This window comes from Crocuta crocuta, unplaced genomic scaffold (genome assembly GCF_008692635.1).
Source record: "Crocuta crocuta isolate KB4526 unplaced genomic scaffold, BGI_CrCroc_1.0 scaffold62, whole genome shotgun sequence".
Classification (NCBI taxonomy): Eukaryota; Metazoa; Chordata; class Mammalia; order Carnivora; family Hyaenidae; genus Crocuta; species Crocuta crocuta.
Genome location: NW_027529173.1, coordinates 5,594,176 through 5,612,096, shown reverse-complemented (window position 1 = coordinate 5,612,096; position 17,921 = coordinate 5,594,176). Strand labels below are relative to the sequence as shown.

The window sequence follows — 17,921 nt, the reverse complement described above, 5'->3', positions numbered from 1 at the left end:
ATTCTTATCCCTGGAGCCATTGTGCCCTTTAGAAACTATATCTGATGTCAGAGACTAAATGTTTATGCCTCCTCTAAATGTTTGTGCCTCCTCAACCCAAATGTGTATACTGAAATCTACCCCTCAATATGATGGTATCTGGAGGTGGGGCCTTTGGGAAGTAGTTAGGTCATAAGAAGAGAGCCCTTGTGAAGGGGACTAGGGCCCTTTTAAGAGGCCAGAGAGCTGTCTACCCTTTTCCCACCATGTGAAGACAGAGCAAGAAGACGGCCCTTTGTAGACCAGGAAGAGGGTCCTCACCAAGAACTTGGCCATGCTCGCACTCTGATCTCTTCTAACCTACAGAACTGTGAGAAATACATGTTTATTGTTTAAGCCACCATAGATTATCCTAATTTGTTATATAACAGCCCAAAGCAAGACACCTGCTGTATTAGGGTTCTCCAGAGAAACTGAATAGGTTATATGCATGTGTATATATATGAGAGACAGAGAAAGAGAGACAGAGAGAGAGATTTAAGGCATTGGTTCATGCCATTTTAGGGGCTAGCAAATCTAAAATTTGTAGGGCAGGCCTAGGTAGACTAGAAATTCAAGAATGAGTTGATGTTGCAGTCTTGAGTCTGAAATCTACAGGTCAGGCCAGCAGGCTTTTTGGGGACTTAATTTTACCTTTAGTGTTGGTGTTTCCATGCTGCCAGCTTTTTCAGCATCATGACTGGGATATATGAGGCAGAAAACAAACAAACAAACAAATCTCAGAGAACAAACCGAAAGTCTGGCTCTTGAGGTCTCCAGCCAATTGATAAAGAAAAAAACCTTGCACTGGTGGTTTCCTTTCCAACCAAAATGATAATGACAAATTAATTCAAAATTTGAACTGCTATTTTATGTTCTCTCTAAGAGCATATAAATTATAAAATTTTAAATTATATGACTTCATGTTCCTTTTAGCTCTATTTATATGTACTTAACTTCTAAAATTTGGTCCCATTCATCTTTCACTTGTCACAGATATATTAATAAGAATTCTTTGGCTCTAAATTCTAGATATCCAAATGGGAAATTCGCTCATGTAACCAAACCACATAAACCCAGGGAAGACTGCCAGGGCTCAGTGGATTCAAGAGCTCAAACAGTGCTCCCTCCCTCTATCCTTCCCCTGCTTGGGTCTGTTCAATGGCTGTCTTCCCTCAGGTGCCTCCACATGTCAGCACAGCTCTGCAACTGAATCTCCGTAATTAACCATTGTCGTAGGAGAGAGACAAATAACCAAAAAGGCCTCCTCCCTTCAGCTTCAAGAATGTAAAACCTCTAGGAGGTGCTCTGATTGGCCTCAATGTGGCCAAGGAAGCAGGTCCCCGCTACCTGTAGCAACCATAAAACCACCTGAACTGAAAGATGTATAAGCTCCCGCTCAAGAAGGGCACTCACTGGTTTCAGACGCAGGTGAGATGGGATCCTGAGAAGATAAAAACGCTGCAAGAATATCTACTTGGAAAAAAAGAAAAAGAAAAAAAGTTATATCTACTTGAAGAATTTCTATGAAGTTCAGTATCGAAAAATAGTAAAACTCAAGTAAACCCATATATGTGATGACTAATTTTAGTCATCTTTTTAAGAGCCCAGAAAACATTCATTAAATCCTATAAAATAATGGCTTGTCTTCAGAGCTCTATTGTCTTTTATCTGCAGAGATACTGCAGCAAAGGTAACATACTAAAAGTAACAACGTAGTGGTCAAAGCTGGAGGCCTAGAGAGCTGGAGGCTCTCTTCTTTTCACTAAATTACTTGACCTCTTTAGGCTTTCTTATCTGTGCTATGGGGATCAAAATACAGTCTAATTTACAGGGTTGTTATAAATAGTAAAAAAGATAACTTCAGGGATATAGTAACTTTCAGTGTGTTAGCTACTGTCATCACCTACTGAATCAAAAAGCAAAATCTAATTTCCTAGTAATCCTGCTGACCTATAATATTCTATTACATCAGCTCTAGGTATGAGACATACTGGGGTAATAAGACTATCCTAATCCTTTAGGGCGTATTTTTGTTTGAGGAAGTTTTCTTGATAGGATATCAATTCAACATGGTTTTAAAAAAAAATGAACTAGATGACGCCTATTTTGATGGTATTATAATGGCAACATCACTCTGAGATTGAAGTATAACAAAGGAAGGGATTATAGTCAAACCAACCCCTTTGTCTCTTAAACTCCATCTTCTGACCACCTCTTCCCTGAGTTACACCTTTGGAAAATTTTCATGCTGACATGGCTTATACTTGAAGTCTTCCTTGCCCACTGGCGGTTACAGCAGTGTTAGAGTTGATTCATGTTAGCATTCACCTCAGTGAAGGGCAAGGGTGCCTCTACATTACCACATCTCTGGATTTTCCTATTTCCTCCTGCTTTTCCATAACCTTCCATGGTATCCGAAGACGGGCATCATAATAACACAAAATGGTGATAACACACCAAAAAACAATCAGGTAATGCAGGTAAAAAACAGACTGGTGGGAGAAGGCAGCCTACGAGGACTATCTCACTAGTCAAAGCAGAATGTTTCTCAGTGAGCAGATGAGCTACCTTGACAAAGGAAGAGAGTCGTGTCATGACTGACAAGGGTAGGTGCAATCTTCCCGAATTCCCACCCAGTTAACCCTTCACAATGAATTTGTCCCCATGAAGTCTTCTGGAAGCAGCATGGTAGAGGGCATGCAGGTGTAGTTTCGGGGCTGGGAGAAAAGTCATTTGGTGTAAGAGGAGAATGAGCAAGATAGAAGGATGTCATCAGTGAAGTGAGGCGGGCATTTTAGTCACTGTAGTTTGCAGATGTGTAGTGCACATTACAATCCTTATTACTTTGTTCTCCAGTATTTGCTGAGGTTCCTAAAATTTAAGTCCTCTATTATTTCTTTAATATTTGCCACCCCTTGACGGCAATAAACCAGGAAACGAGATGTAGAGTTGGTTATACAGTAGGCACAATTTATTTTACAATCATCACAAGAAACTCTGCAACACGGCACTATCTTTGGGTATCACACGTGAGCCTGCTTCGGTACAGCGTGAGCTCAAAACTGGTGCCGGGGCATTCTAAAAGGGACAGTTATAAATCAGTTTCTGGACAGGAAGAGCCACATGAAAAGCTTACAGGAAGATAAAAAGCCTTTCAAGTGGATTATGGCACATGAATTAGTTTCATAACTGTGGATACGCTAGGTTTAGCCATTATTTAATCAAACAGTTCATGAAATATCCCTTTTAAAGCACATGCTGAGATAACTGTGGCTATGCCTTCATTCCTCCTGGGAGACTTGACATTTCTGAAGACACAAATACTGTATATACAACATCACTGCAGGAACTATATCAAGTTCAGACCGCTCAGGATAATTTCCATATAAAAGTACAATAGGCTGGACTGGGACAAATCCTGTAACATACAACTTTTCTTCATTTCATTGTATCTTAACAAGTAGGGCTTCACTATGAATGCTATTTATATGCATCTTACTCACATATAAATTATGATTCATTTAACTACCCGTCTCTGTGGCTAAAACAATTCTTTCCTGAAAATCTCTCTCCTGCACCTCTTCTGTGCCCCTTTGTCCCCCCAGAATCTATAGTTCTTCTTTAAAGGAATGTATTTTGCCTTGAGAACAATTGCTGGGAAGCTGGCCTCAGAAAGGGAATAAAAATGTTTCTTCTATACTTTGAAATAAAAATGTTTTCCTTATGGTGTCTGTCCAAGGACAGCACAGAAACCACTGGGAAATGAGGGCCTGGGAGACAGAGCTGTGCTTGAAAGCATCTATTCTAGGAAACATGGAGTCCTGCCGGGGAGCCATGCACGTGTCACGAGGCAGTGAGGAGGCGATCACGGGAGCTTCCCAGCTACCTGCCGGGTGCGGACCGTCCACGCTGGTGCCGGCTCGGGCTTCTACTCCTCAGATTCCTGTGGACCCGCAGGGGCGTCCTGTAAGCCTTCCAACCCGGCTTCACTCTGAGGACGTTCCTCCTCCCCTTCTGCAGACTCTTTGGGGTGACAATCCTCTCGGGAACTTCCCGTTTCAGCCTCTGGCTGCTCTTCATTAACACAATTAGAATTGACATCAAGTTTGCCATCTGACGAAAAAAAAAATGGTCATTTTGTTGTTCCTACCACATGTCTGTCACTCTTCTAAGTACTTTCCGTGTGATAAATTATTTAATCCTCCTAATAGCCATGTGAGGTAAATTATCTCTATGATCATTCTTATCATGACTTTTGTAAATGGGGAAACTGAGGAGAGAAGGGTTTGGCAGTTTCACAGCCAGCGAAGGAGCAGAACCAGAATTTGGGCTCGGGCCTCTGGCTCCACAGCCAGGCCATGACACTGAAATGGTTGTCTGGAATCTGACAAAATCTGCATTCAAATATAGCTTTGGCGTGAATTAGCTTGATGTCTTTGGGCAGGTCACTGCCTCCACGAGGTTTGTTTCCTCCTCTGTAAGGTTCGGGATACTAAAGGCTGTGCTACTCTAGCGGAGAAGAAAGGTGCTTGAGACACTGCACATATATGGCACCCACTGATGCTTCCCAGCCAGGACTTCCCATGCTTCCTCACAATCTTACTCTCTCACTCGTCTGGTACGTGACCAGCTGTTATCCTCTGTCCTTGACGCAAAGCATACAAAGATCTGGCCCAGAAAACAGGAGAAACATGGCAGAAAGCCTAACTATTCTCAACAACCTATTTTTACAAATTATTTTTTTAATTTATTTTTATTATTTTTAATAATTACAAATTATTATTTTTACAAATTAAATTTCATTTTGTGCAAATCATTCAATCCTAAGACTGTTTCTCAAGCACGTGGTAAAGGCAGTACAGCATTTTGAAGGGTGGAGGGGCGAGAGCTTTGTATGAGAGTCACCTGAGCAACTTTTTCAAACTAGATGCGCTCCCCAGAGTGTATGATATATTTTCAGGGACGGGGCATAGGAGTGGAGGAGGTTTTCCACGATGGCCTGTGAACCACTGCTGAAACAACTCACTGTTTCTGATGACAATGAGTCATATACTTCATGAGGGAGGGAGACAAAAAACAATAGCGAACTCTATGCCCAGACACTTACAGAAACCTAATCTGCACGGCAGATCTGCAATCTAATCTATAATTTATAAATTTACTCTGTAATTTCACCTACAGCTTTGTAATTTAATTTGAAAAATTAAAGGTTCCCAACCTTAAAATCTGTGGGCAGCCATTCGGGGAAATGTAATTATTTCCTTAGTCGAAGACCTTAAAATCCTTTGTGAGTAGAGGGTAAGTGAATTCTCACATAGAATCCCATTGTTGCAGGATATTCTCCTGAGTCCAAATGTACGACATGGAATAAACCATATTCCTTAAAATTCTATACCTCTGTTTTCCAGGGACTTCTAGGCTAACCACATTCTATACATTATCCCAGCAACACAAAACAGGGACACACTGAAGTGTGACACTTATGTTGGTCAACTGCAAGTTTCCTCGGTCCCCAGAGAACACTCCGTCCCTTGGTGCCCGTGTTAATATCATTAATAATGTCATTCCTCTTCTCCACGAGAAACAGCATGAGCTTGCTTTTTATATACGTACTGCTTTCCTCTTCACTCTTTTCTTTGGCAGCTTCCAATTGTTGTTTTTCATAAATGTCCTTTAGATTCTTACAGATTTTCTTATGTGCAAACCAGTGTGTTTTCTGGCAGGTCTGATCGCAGTATATCACCTGAAAACAATTGTTACATTTATTTCATTTCAAGAGCTGTGACTGCATGATATTCCAACTATAACACTAAATCAACAACGATGCTGTAAAAATGCTGTTTGGTATGCTTTCTTTTAAAACCATAGGTGCACTAATTTAGACTTGTTAATTTTTAGCTTATGCTTTATAACAATAATGGATATACAATAAGCAGTCTACCAAAGACTCTCACAAATGATTTACTGAGAGTCTACTATGTGGGGACATCTGGGTGGCTCAGTTGGTTAAATGTCTGACTCTAGGTTTTGGCTTAGGTTATGATCTCACGGTTTCTGATTTCAAGTCCCACATGAGGCTCTGTGCTGCCTGGGATTCTGTCTCCCTCTCTCTCTCTCTGCCCCTCCCCTGCTTGCTCTCTGCCTCCCTCTCTCAAAACTAAGTAAACATTGGGAAAAAAATCTTTAAAAGAGCATATTCTATGTGTCAGAAATGAGACAGTACAATGACAAGGAAGATATAGTTATCTCAGAAGAAGGTAGGGTTGAGAAAGAGCTGGATGGGGCGGCATGGAGGGAGGCAGACACCCAAGAACATGATTTATATCCTAGTATGTGTCGTAATAGCAACAGGAGCACAGAGGAAGCAGTGACTCACTCTAAATGACGGGATTCAGTCGACAGAGGAATGGGAAAGAAGCATTCCAGCCAGAGAAATTATCTTGTACAAAAATGCAGGAAAGGAAATGAATTGTATGTTCAAGGAACTGCAAGATGTTTGTGTAGATGGGGTTTAGATTTTTGTAAGATTCTATGAGGCCCTTATAAATAGATGACCCGTATTCTGTATTGGGACCATTTCACTGGTCCCAATTTTTTATTTTTCCCTGCATGTTTACACTTTCTCATGAGATTTCAAAGCTCTTTTTACTGAGGGGAAGGAGAATTGACTTTAAAAAGTTGGCCATATGACTTGCTTTGGCCAAAGGAATGGCAGAACATGACAATTTCAAGGCTAGACTTGAGGAAACCTCATGTGTTTCCACTTGCCCACTTTCACGCCTGCCATCATTATGAGAACTGGCTTAGCACAGCCTGCTGGTCTAAGGAGGAGAAGGGACCCATTGAGAAAAAGGGCCCCAGCCCACCTTAGCCAATTTCAGCCTACCACCAACAGGGAAATTAGCAAATAATTGTGCTCTAAACACAATTAAAAGAGATGAAGCTGCAGAAGTAGGGTAAAGCAAAATGCAATGAGAGTTATTAATATACTAAAGAATTTCAACCTTAAAAACAAAACGAAATTGATATAATTAATAGTGAAAGTGAATGTAAGATGAATGATTGCGGTTAATATCTGTGAGGAGAAGAACCCAATCAGATATGCCCTTTACAAAGATAATTCTGACAGAAGTGGGTAAGATAGCCCGGAGAGCCTAAAGATTGGTGGCAGTAAGAATGGAGTTGAAGTTTTACATAGAAGAGATGATCAAGACATTGTAGTTAAGTCACCATCAGAAGAGTTAAGACTGCATATCTATGAACTGTCCTATTCTAGGTTCTCATTTCTGCACCAGCCTCAATCCCTTATGGATAATCTTTCCAATGTTCATTCATTAGCATTCCTTCTCTTTTGGAGACAGTCAGCACAGAAGCTGTGGCAGTCTGTTTGAGAGGAGATAAGGCACAGAACTACATTTATCCCATACTTTTCTTCCAAAACTATTTAAGAATTACATGCATAGAATTTATACTATATTAGAGTTTATTAGAAAACTAATATCAATCACTGTAGTAGAATACTAAAACTCAGTTTATCAACTTGGATATTAAACCTAAACCAGATTAGTGAACTTCAAAGAACTTCATTCTTACCATCTTGCATACGGAACATCTTTTACTTGCTCCCTTTTCTCCACAGGTTGTGCAAAATTCAACATCCACAAAACCCACCTGACCAGTAATGGCTTGGGTAAGTACAGAGAATGCAGTGGGATCGGAACCCTAGAGTAGGCATGAAGAAGAGAAAAATACATTTTAAAATCACCATGGGAGGGCATCTCGGAGGCTCAGCTGGTTAACCATCTGAATATTGGTTTTAATTCAGGTCACGACCTCACGGTTCATGAAACTAAGCCCCACATTGGGCTCTGTGCTGACGATGTGGAGCCTACTTGGGTTTTCTCTCCCTCTCTCACTGCACCTCCCCCCAACTTTAAATAAATCAAATCAAATCAGATCAAATCACCATGGAAAGACTACAGAGACACCACTCCATGAAAATGTTGTCTAGAAGCAGGCACACAAGAGACAGAGTCATTAAGGCTAGATGTGACACAGACTTTATAAGAGCATAGCTATTAGTGTGATCTATTGCTGGAGGAAAAAATTGACGGTACATACACACAACAACACGGAACCTTTACTATCACTGTTGGGGGACAAGAACTCTTTCTTGTGATACAAAATCTTGTCATCCACTTTGATAAAAAAATTTGTTTAGGTACCAGAGCTCATCCCATGGAAAGATACCCAACTTAAAAACAAACATGATGCTTTCCTCAACACAGCCTGTAAGAACTGAGACATTCGCTAGTCTTCCAGAAGTTAAAATATATGTTGTTAATTACTAAAGCCAAACTTCTTCAACACTGTACTCTGTTACAACACTGACTCAACACTTCTTAAACGTAGCCATGCCTCAAACTTCCCGCTGGACTTTGTGAGGAAGAAGCCAAGCGCCACAGGAGGCAGAGGAGACAAAAAGCTCTGCAGGAGGGCCCAGGCACCCACACGGTCAGAAAGTGCCACAGGTGATGATGGCAGCCAACCCCAAGAGTCACTGTTGTCCAGGAAAAGGTATTACTTCAGAGGCTTGTAAACTTGCCAGTTTAACAAAACCCATTAGGCAGTAAATCATGGCTACGTGGGACATTCACAACTACCAGCATTCCAGATAAGAATAGTGTTCCAGAGAAAATATATAATTCTGGAAGAACAAAAATTTTTAAAGAGAAAAGATGTTCTAAAATGCATTTCATATTATGTTATCTTTATTTTTTAAGTTTGTTTATTTATTTTGAGTTTTAAGTTTATTTTATTTATTTCTCTGGGGACAAGGGGCAGAGAGAGAGAGAGAGAGAGAGAAAGGGGGGGGGGAAGAGAGAGAGAGAGAGAGACAGAGAGAAAGAATCCCAAGCATGCTGCGTGGCGTCAGTGGAGAGTCCGACACGGGGCTCCAACTCAGGACCTGAGCCGAAATCAAGAGTTGAATCCTTAACTGACTGAGCCACCCAGGTGCCCCACCATCTTTACTAATAAACTTTTTCTCAATGACTCAGATTGCTAGGATAAACATTAAAAATTGTACTGCATAAACTCTAACAACATTAGTCTATGATACAAAACTACAATGAACTGTTGAACCCCACGTTGGTCTGCTTTGATGTTTTTAAAACTAACTCGTGTTAGTTTTGCTGTTTTCTCCTTTGAACATGAAATGTCATCTACCACTTGTTAATGTTGAAAACACCCCATGGCAGGCAGTGCTAGTAGCTTCTCTGTAACTTCTTCACTAAGAGAAACATAATTTCATGCAAGCAGCAGGGTTTAGACCAGCTAAAACTACTCATTTCCCCAGACAACCTGTGAACCTAAGAGTGGACATATCACACAGGCACTGGGTTTCTGGAAAAGCTTGTTTTCTAGCTACAGACTGCCTGCCTGGGATAAAAACGTGAGCTTGGAGGAAGAGCAATAGATGCCTTGCAACCATGAGGTCATAAGCATGTGTGTGATAATCTATATGGCTAAAGAATATTGGATGGAGGGGCACCTGGGTGGCTCAGTTGGTTAAGTGTCCAACTTCAGCTCAGGTCATGATCTCACAGTGTATAGGTTCGAGCCCCACATCGGGCTCTGTGCTGACAACTCAGAGCCTGGAGCCTGATTCAGATTCTGTATGTCCCTCTCTCTGCCCCTTCCTGGCTCGTGCTCTGTCTCTCTTTCTCATAAATAAATAAACACATAAATACATAAATAAATAAGTGTTAAAAAAGATTAAAGGACATTGGGTAGAAAAATGGGAATCATTTTTGAGCCACTGTGACAAATCTGGTCTGCCTACCTTTGTGGTTCTGAGTATATGCAAATAAACCCTATCAATTTAATTAATGGTTAGGTGGAATTTAATATGTGCACAGAAACACATTAATAATTGATAAACCACCCTCATAATTTGCTAACTTTAATCTTTAATCTTTAATCTTTAATCTTCCAAAAGTCTGAATGCCAAATAGCCACATATATTAAAAAGGGTCAAAAATCTCTACATGAAATCATGGAGATCAGGGATAAATAAATAAATCAATGCATGAACTTCATGAAATCATCTGGTCTCTTCAGAAAATCTTGCCTATTTCATGGTTCTGAATAGATGAATTCCTAAAAAGGAGCACCTGGAATCCACTTGTCCTTATTTTTCACACTGAGAAGGATGGGACAGCTTACAGAAGGCAGAGAAGAACCAACATTGCCAGAGAGAGCGCAGAAGCCATGGACAGGACCAGCATTAGGACAAATTTCTCACTCAGTAAACAAAGGCTGATGAGGATTTGATTGAAATATATAAAAGCGTGACTGGTACAGATATGGTGAACAGAATTTGTTCAAAATAGTGAAGTCAGGGAGTGACTTATGAAGTAATACTTAAATAAATATAACAAAAGACAATAAATAATTTAAAAAACAGATACTAGGACACATGGGTGGGTCAGTTGGTTCACCATCCAATTCTCGATTTCAGCTCAGGTCATGATCTCACGGTTCATAAGACTGAGCTCCTTGGGCTCAGCACTGACAGTGAGGAGGCTGCTTGGGAATCTCTCTCACTCCCTCTCTCTGCCCCTCTCCCACTCATGTTCTCTCTCTCTCTCTCTCTCTCAAAATAAACTTTAAAAAGTAAATACATAAATAAGTAATAGATAATAAAGTTAAATTTTACTTCCTATAGCTAGGAAGTATAAATAGAATTTCATTAAGTATGGAAAATTTATAATCAGAGGCATTAAGGTAGAATATAAGAGTTTATCTATCAAGACATACAATGAGCTTCCCCATGACTCATCCCTTCACATCCCCCATGACCAGAAACCATCAACCTAGACAACCAACTCCTACTTCCGTCTAGCGTGGGAGTTTGTACTGGTTTTTCACAAGCTACAAGTGCACATGTGTGTATCTATATTACAGAACAGGTGTGAACCCACCTTTACAGGTTTCACAGAGGTCTTTAAAATGTTAAGTTTCCAGATAGCCATCTCAATTCCGACATAGGGGAATACTATTTACCAAACCATGAGCTATATAAAAATGAAAGAAGAGGATCAAGAGGGGGAAAGAGATGAACAGAAACAAGGTTAACAGGTAAATGGATCGCCATGTCTGTTCCGGAAAACTGTCTATAGTAATTATTTATCATTAATTAATTAATTAATTAACGCTAAAGAGAACTTGCCTTTAATTGTACACAATATGGTAATTAGGTCTTACTGGTAGAGATAACTAAGTTATCATGAAGAGCCTTACAATTTCAACAGGAGCAATGCTTCGCACCAGCTGCTGGAGGAGTGTGGCTTCACAGTAAGGAAATTTTCGGATACTTTCTCTTATGATCTTTTCTTGATATACTGGAAAGCCATCAGAAGCTCGGCCTTTTAGCAAGCTGTAAGATATTTTTTAAAAAAGTAACCGGGGTTGAATCTCTAAGCATTTCCTCGCAGCCGAACCCATGAACTTTTAGTAGTTTCTTCTTTTCTACTTCAGATTTTCATTGTCTCTTCAAATCATGATGACAGACTTAATTCAAATTGGTCTTCTACCTGCACACTAAGCTAGGCCTTATCAGGTTTACGGGCCCTGAGGTGTATTTATAAAAGTGACTCCTGCCATAAAACACACTAACCGCCATTATCAGATTAGCTAGTTACTCATTACCATGTCAGTTATTTGTACAAAGAGGGAAAATCTCATTAAGTTACACCCGTCTGACATAGTTCACTTTTCTCAGTATAACTATAGGGGAATTTGATCCCTGGTGGTTCAGAGAACAAGGATAACACACAGCTCTCCCAGATTCAGTAATGGAGATGCACTGAGTGCCGTGATGAATCCAGACCAGGGCCCCATGGCATGGTGCACCCATCCTCAAAGGTGGTCCTGGGCTACTTTCTACATCTTACACATGCTACGTAACTTCTCTGAACTTCAGATTCCTCACCTGTACACTGGGGATAGCAAAAGCACTGTTGTAAAAGTAAACAACTGAATAATCGCTCAGTCCAAATATAACATCGTCTTTTGTTTCTTGCAGACTAAATGTGAGCCCAACAGTAACAACTGCTGCTAAATTGCTTAATGTCTTAATACATAATGAGGCTTCACATAATAATTCATATCCATTTGAGCATGTTCTTCACTTGACATGGTAAAAAAACAGTACCTTTTGATCAGAGTGTCCAGTTTATTCTCTCCATCTTTTAAGAAGTTAATGCATTTCTGAAAGATACAGCTGATGTAGTGCATTTTCATAGCCAATACTTCATTCATGTCTCTTTGCTTCATACATTTCTCACAAATCAAATCCATCACCTTGTAGCATTTATTCAGAGCTGTTTCTTCTGCCAGTAGAGGATTCTCATTTATAAGCATCACGATCTAGAAGAAATTACGGTGAGCTTAGAAATTCCATGAGACATTTTTCCATATGCAAATTAGTCAGTTTGGGTTGATTTCAACAGATTACCAAATAAAGTCTTTCTTAGGGTCATATGTTTACTATATTAATTCAAATTAGAATCCAAACTGCCAATGATCAAAGTTATGAAACTAATACAGAAGGACAGTAGCATCGTGACAACTCCTGAACTCTGTTGATCTGCCATCTAGCTAAACCAGGGTGTTAGTATGCCACTCAGAGTCATGATTTTAGGTTCTCTGTTAAAAGTACTTTTACTAAAGATAAACGTGGTATATTTACATATCCTTTATAAACCAGATCAAATCACCAAATCACCAAGTAATCAGTACTTTTAGCAAACATAACTGACCTTTAGAATTTCATGGCTAGGAGTACTATAATTCACATTAATTCTTATTAATTATCAGGAAATGAGATTTTTTTTACAAGAATAAGTCTAAAAATAAAAGGTGTATTACTTTCCAATTAACTACCTTTCTCTGTGGAAATTTTTAGGATATGCTTCTAATCTTCCATGGTAATGAGAATAGGTCAAAGCAGTAATAGCTTGAAAAAGAGGAATATTAGAGAGCTACCAAATTTGATGCATTCTGAGTCCTACACTTCTCATATATGTATAGATTAAGAGCAAATTCAGTGTAATGAGGAGTAGTTGTTTTTTTTTTTTACTGGCTTTGTCATAAAGTAGATTAGCTGAAGTAAGTCTGCGCAAGACAGATGTAAACATCCACTGGGACTTAACAGTAATATAAACAAATGTGTAATATAGGCACAATTGTGCACACAGAGCAAAAGTCAGTCAGTATTTGTTAACCTTTGTGTTATAGCTAAATATCTATCTTGGGTAATGTAAGTATCAGGGAATCAACAGAAAGCAGATTTCATGCATTAGATCCTTTTCTTCAGATATGAAGATAATTTGTGAACTTACATAAATCCCATGTCTAGCCTCCCAATTAGAAATTTAACAAAGACTATGTTCTTGTGAAATTAAAATATGATTTGTACTTATTTTTGACACTAGTAGATTGATATATAATCTAACAGCATACTTAAAAGATAGCACTCAGTAATCAATGAGAGTTCATAGCATAAGTATACAAGAAGCCCTGCTGGTAAATTTGCTGATAACTTTCACAATAACATGTATCAAATATTAACTTCTGTCAGAGAAGGCTCCTGTTAATTACATGTATTCCCACTGTCAACTGGACTCACTTGAAACTGTTAAAGATTGTTGTGTGCAGAATTTATAATCAAAACATAGGATCTTAAACTTACAAATAAAAACTTGTTTAAAAAGTCTCAGAAGCCAGATTCATGGTTTTTTTTCTTTATGGAGGTATTAGGTTTTATTTACTGTATAATATACACTACTATACTAAAAGGAAAAAAAAATGATATATAACCACAGCTCTACTATGAGCTTACTGAAACATTTTATAGATAAACACAAAAAAATATTATTTGAACTAGTTTCCTTCCTTTAATCTCTTCAGCATTATAAAGTAATCCATTATAAAGAAAATCTCATTATTCATTATCGAGGAGGAATAAATATATTCCATTAAACATGAAAGCTAGATAGATCTCATCTCCCAAAGACTGTGAGAATATGTTTATTCAGTGGCGTTTTTATTTCTTTATATTTTTCTTTAAAAAAAATTATCAAATGAACAATTCTGGCCTTCAGAAGTTAATAATTGGGGCGCCTGGCCTTCAGAAGTTAATAATTGGGGCGCCACTCAGTTGGTTAAGTGTCCAACTTCGGCTCAGGTCATGATTTCACGGTTGGTGGGTTTGAGCCCTGCATCGCACAGAGCCTGGAGCCTGCTTTGGATTCTGTGTCTCCCTCTCTCTCTGCCCCTCCCCCACTCACTGTCTCTCTGTCTCTCAAAAATGAATAAAAGTTATAAAAAAAATTTTTTTTCTAATGTTTTATTTATTTCTAGGAGAGAGAGAGAGAGAGACAGCATGAGCAGGGGAGGGTCAGAGAGAGAGGGAGTCAGAGACTGAAACAGGCTCCAGGCTCTGAGCCAGCAGTCAGCACAGAGCCTGATGCGGGGCTCGAACCCACGAACCGCGAGATCATGACCTAAGTGAAAGTCGGACGCTTAACCAACTAAGCCACCCAGGTGCCCCTAAAAATTTTTTTAATAATCAAACAGATCTCTTTATGTACATCTGTCTCCTGACCCCTTAGACACTCCACTCAATTCTGTTGCCATTTTTCCTGTCATCCCATTTTTCTCCTTTACAGTCTCTGTAGGCTGAGCATCAGCACAATTCGCCATGTCCCTGCTGAAAACAAACATCCATGTCGCTACAGAGGCCACTTAACCTTGACACACACACAGCTACATTAAGTGCACTGCAGTGAAAGGGTGAACTGTGCATCAAAGAGGACTTCTGTGATTTTAAAAGGTCTGTGACTCTGTACAATGGCTGTTAGTTACTTTTTTATAATACACTTCAAGAAGACCCCTGCTGGCGTGAAAAGGGGAAAGCGATGAAAATAAGCCACCACAACAGCAACTGTACAATTTGTATCCAAAGTAGGTGGGGAGGTTTTCAAGTGAATAGATCATTTATACCTACAAAAAGCAAGGTGTGGTCTGAAGAAAGGTACTATAATCATAGAATAATCTCTCTTTTAAGACTAAATGTACTAAAAAAATAATAATGTAGGCTATTTCAGTTCATATATGTTTATAGTTAACTGCCTATATAAATACACCCTTACTCTAATTTACTCAAATATGTGCTTTTATATTTATTTGTTTTAAATTTACTGATCTTATTTTGAGAGAATGTGCATGCTGTCAACGCAGAGCCTACTTAAGATTCTCTTTCTTCCTCTCTCTCTGCCCCTCCCATGCCCGCGTTCTCAAAAAAATTAAAAAAGGAAAAGTAATAATGACAATTAAAGAACAGTAATTACTAAAACATTTAACCCTGAGAGACTGGGTTGCGTGTAAACATCAAAAATTGCTTTGCAGACCCAATTATTCCCATTTATTGAGATTACTGCAGTCTCCAGGGGTAGACACAAATATAAAGGACAGTGAATCAGAAAAACACAGGGAACTTCTTCAAATCAGTCTAAAAGAGTGTCCCATAATGCTCAAGCTGGACGGCCTTGTGAAACCGTACACATTCTCTATGTGGAGAAATAGTGTATCCTAGGAAAACTCCTGTCTTCCTACCTGAGCCTGCCCCACTGCAAAGATAAAGAGTGCCATGGACGAGCTCCTATCAGGGAGTTCTCTCTTTGCCTGCCCGCGCCGGGAGGGAAAAAAGCCACTCATACAGAAGGGCTATGTTCTAAAAGTTAAATTCTAAGTTCCACTTAATCTCCACCATGAATACAAACATATGACTCATGGCTGAATTTCTGTTTTTGCCCACTCAGGAACACAATGTTACCTCCTGGGGTTCTTTCAGAATAGTAAGTAAAACAACTGAGTTTTGAAAAATAAAAACAGAATAGACTCCACTAGTCCATCTTACGGTAAAGGATCTGCTAGTTTGTCATCACTCTTGCTGACCCAGAAAACTAATTTGGGAGGAGAGCCAGATGGCAGGTATGCTTTGTTAGTTTGTTTCTTGAGCTTCAAAGTCGGTATGCAAAGGGAAGCATCAATGAAGTAATAATATTACATGTAATTTGGAACTTGTATCTTCAAATAAGTGCCAGTTTTCAAAAGAATTACTTTATGAGAAGTGCCCACTTATTTTAATGGTATTGAGTATGTTCCACGGATTCACCAAAACAGACTTTAAGAGACATCTATTTCACTGCATTTACAAGAACATTTTGTACTAATGCTGCTAATGTCTGATCCAGTTTGCCGTCTTGCTTACCAAACAGTTCTGAATTACTATCAAATCTATATGTTATGAAATGAAGACACATTTCACTGAAATGTGAAAAAGGACAGCATCACTGTGGCACACGCTCGAGTTTTCTGTAATGATTCACTTAGAAAATTATACTCATGTGGGTTGATTTATGAAAAAATAAATAAAATTAAAAAATGCATTTTGTAAGCAATTTAAAAAGTCTGTATGTAAACTATGAAGAAAACAGCAGTGACAGAAGTTCAGAACGGCTCTTGAAGTTTCTCAGTTGAGCCATATGAACTTCTGGGATGGTCTGGAAAGTCTAAAAATCTGTTGTGATTTGACTAAGACTGGAAAAACTATATTACTCAAAGGCATCAAAGAGCTACTTGCATTAAAATATGTACTCATGACTGGGGCACCTGGGTGGTTCAGTCGGTTGGGCATCTGACTCTGACCGTCAGGATCTGACGGTGAGTTCGAGCCCTGCACACATCGGGCTCTGTGCCTGCAGTCTGCTTCAGATGCTGCGTCCTCCTCTCCCTCTACCCCTCCCCCACGCGCACTCGGTCTCTCTCTCTCAAAAATAAATAAATAAAAACATTTTTAAAAATGTGCTCAGTATTCTATTTCAGAACATTTCCTGGAAGGATCTTCACTGTAATGGATGCTGGTGGTGCCCCACCTAGATCCTCTGCCCAGCCTGTGAACCAGGCACCCGTTTCTTGGAGCGCTGGCTGCTATGGGCTATGCCTCCTTCTCCAGGGAACTGTCTTCATCCATAGGAAGCCACCGTCCTAGGCACTAGCTGGGAGGCTGTCCTTTCCCTCTGGAAACAGGCCTGAGTCACTGGCAACTGAATGGTAAAGAAGCTTGGCTCCCTTGCCTCTCTGGAGCCATTAACAGTCCAGAGCTGCAGTGAGATGTGGTGGAAAGTATGCTTCACCTCTTCGCCTTGCTTTTCCCCTTCCAGCCTGTGTCCCTCACTCTCAGGTTTAATCCAAGAACACTCCTTCACTGTACCAGCTCAACAACAGAGCTCCATCTCAAGCTCTACATCGGCAAAACCCAACCAAGGTGACCTTATCTAATCAAGAGTAGTTTCAACTCTGAAGCACTATTTAAATAAAAAGCAAAGACAACAAATCCCACGCTACCTTGACAGGATGAAGATTTGTCGTGGTAATAATTTTGTGCAGCGGGCCTGACAATTTCGGAGGCAGTTTTGGCTCTTTATCCAGTCCCTGGGGTTTCGTGTAATAATCCAGTCTCTCTCGGGGAAAGAAATTGTTGATTATGGTCACACAATCATGTTGACCTTTTAATAGGAAAATAGGAAATTTGTTATTTTATCATTCAAACCAGGACATTTTCCAATTTTTTATAAATTATGTTGCTGTGTTCTTGTGACCATGCACCAACCTCTTTAGTCTTCAGGAAAAGAGAGTAGAAGAGAAGTAAAATATTTTGAGAAACGTTATATAAGCACGCTTTGAGAGGTCAAAACACAATATCCTTTTAAAGACACAGAATCCACAGTATATAGAAAGATTATGAAGATTACAAAAAGCGGGGGGGGGGG

General features: G+C 39.5%; 1 protein-coding gene across 2 annotated transcripts in view; it reads right to left on the bottom strand.

Annotated features, from left to right (window-relative positions):
• Positions 1–2,965: 2,965 nt before the first annotated feature.
• Positions 2,966–17,921, bottom strand: part of ANKMY2 (ankyrin repeat and MYND domain containing 2) — a 39,025-nt gene continuing 24,069 nt past the window's right edge. For both annotated transcript variants that reach the window (XM_077757669.1, XM_077757670.1), the window contains 6 exons: positions 17,497–17,657; positions 12,239–12,453; positions 11,326–11,461; positions 7,615–7,743; positions 5,635–5,764; positions 2,966–4,134 (listed from right to left, as the gene is read on the bottom strand). In XM_077757669.1, coding sequence (XP_077613795.1) covers positions 3,950–4,134; positions 5,635–5,764; positions 7,615–7,743; positions 11,326–11,461; positions 12,239–12,453; positions 17,497–17,657 — 956 coding nt within the window. In that variant the 3' untranslated portion in view covers positions 2,966–3,949. The remainder of the gene's footprint in view (positions 4,135–5,634; positions 5,765–7,614; positions 7,744–11,325; positions 11,462–12,238; positions 12,454–17,496; positions 17,658–17,921) is intronic.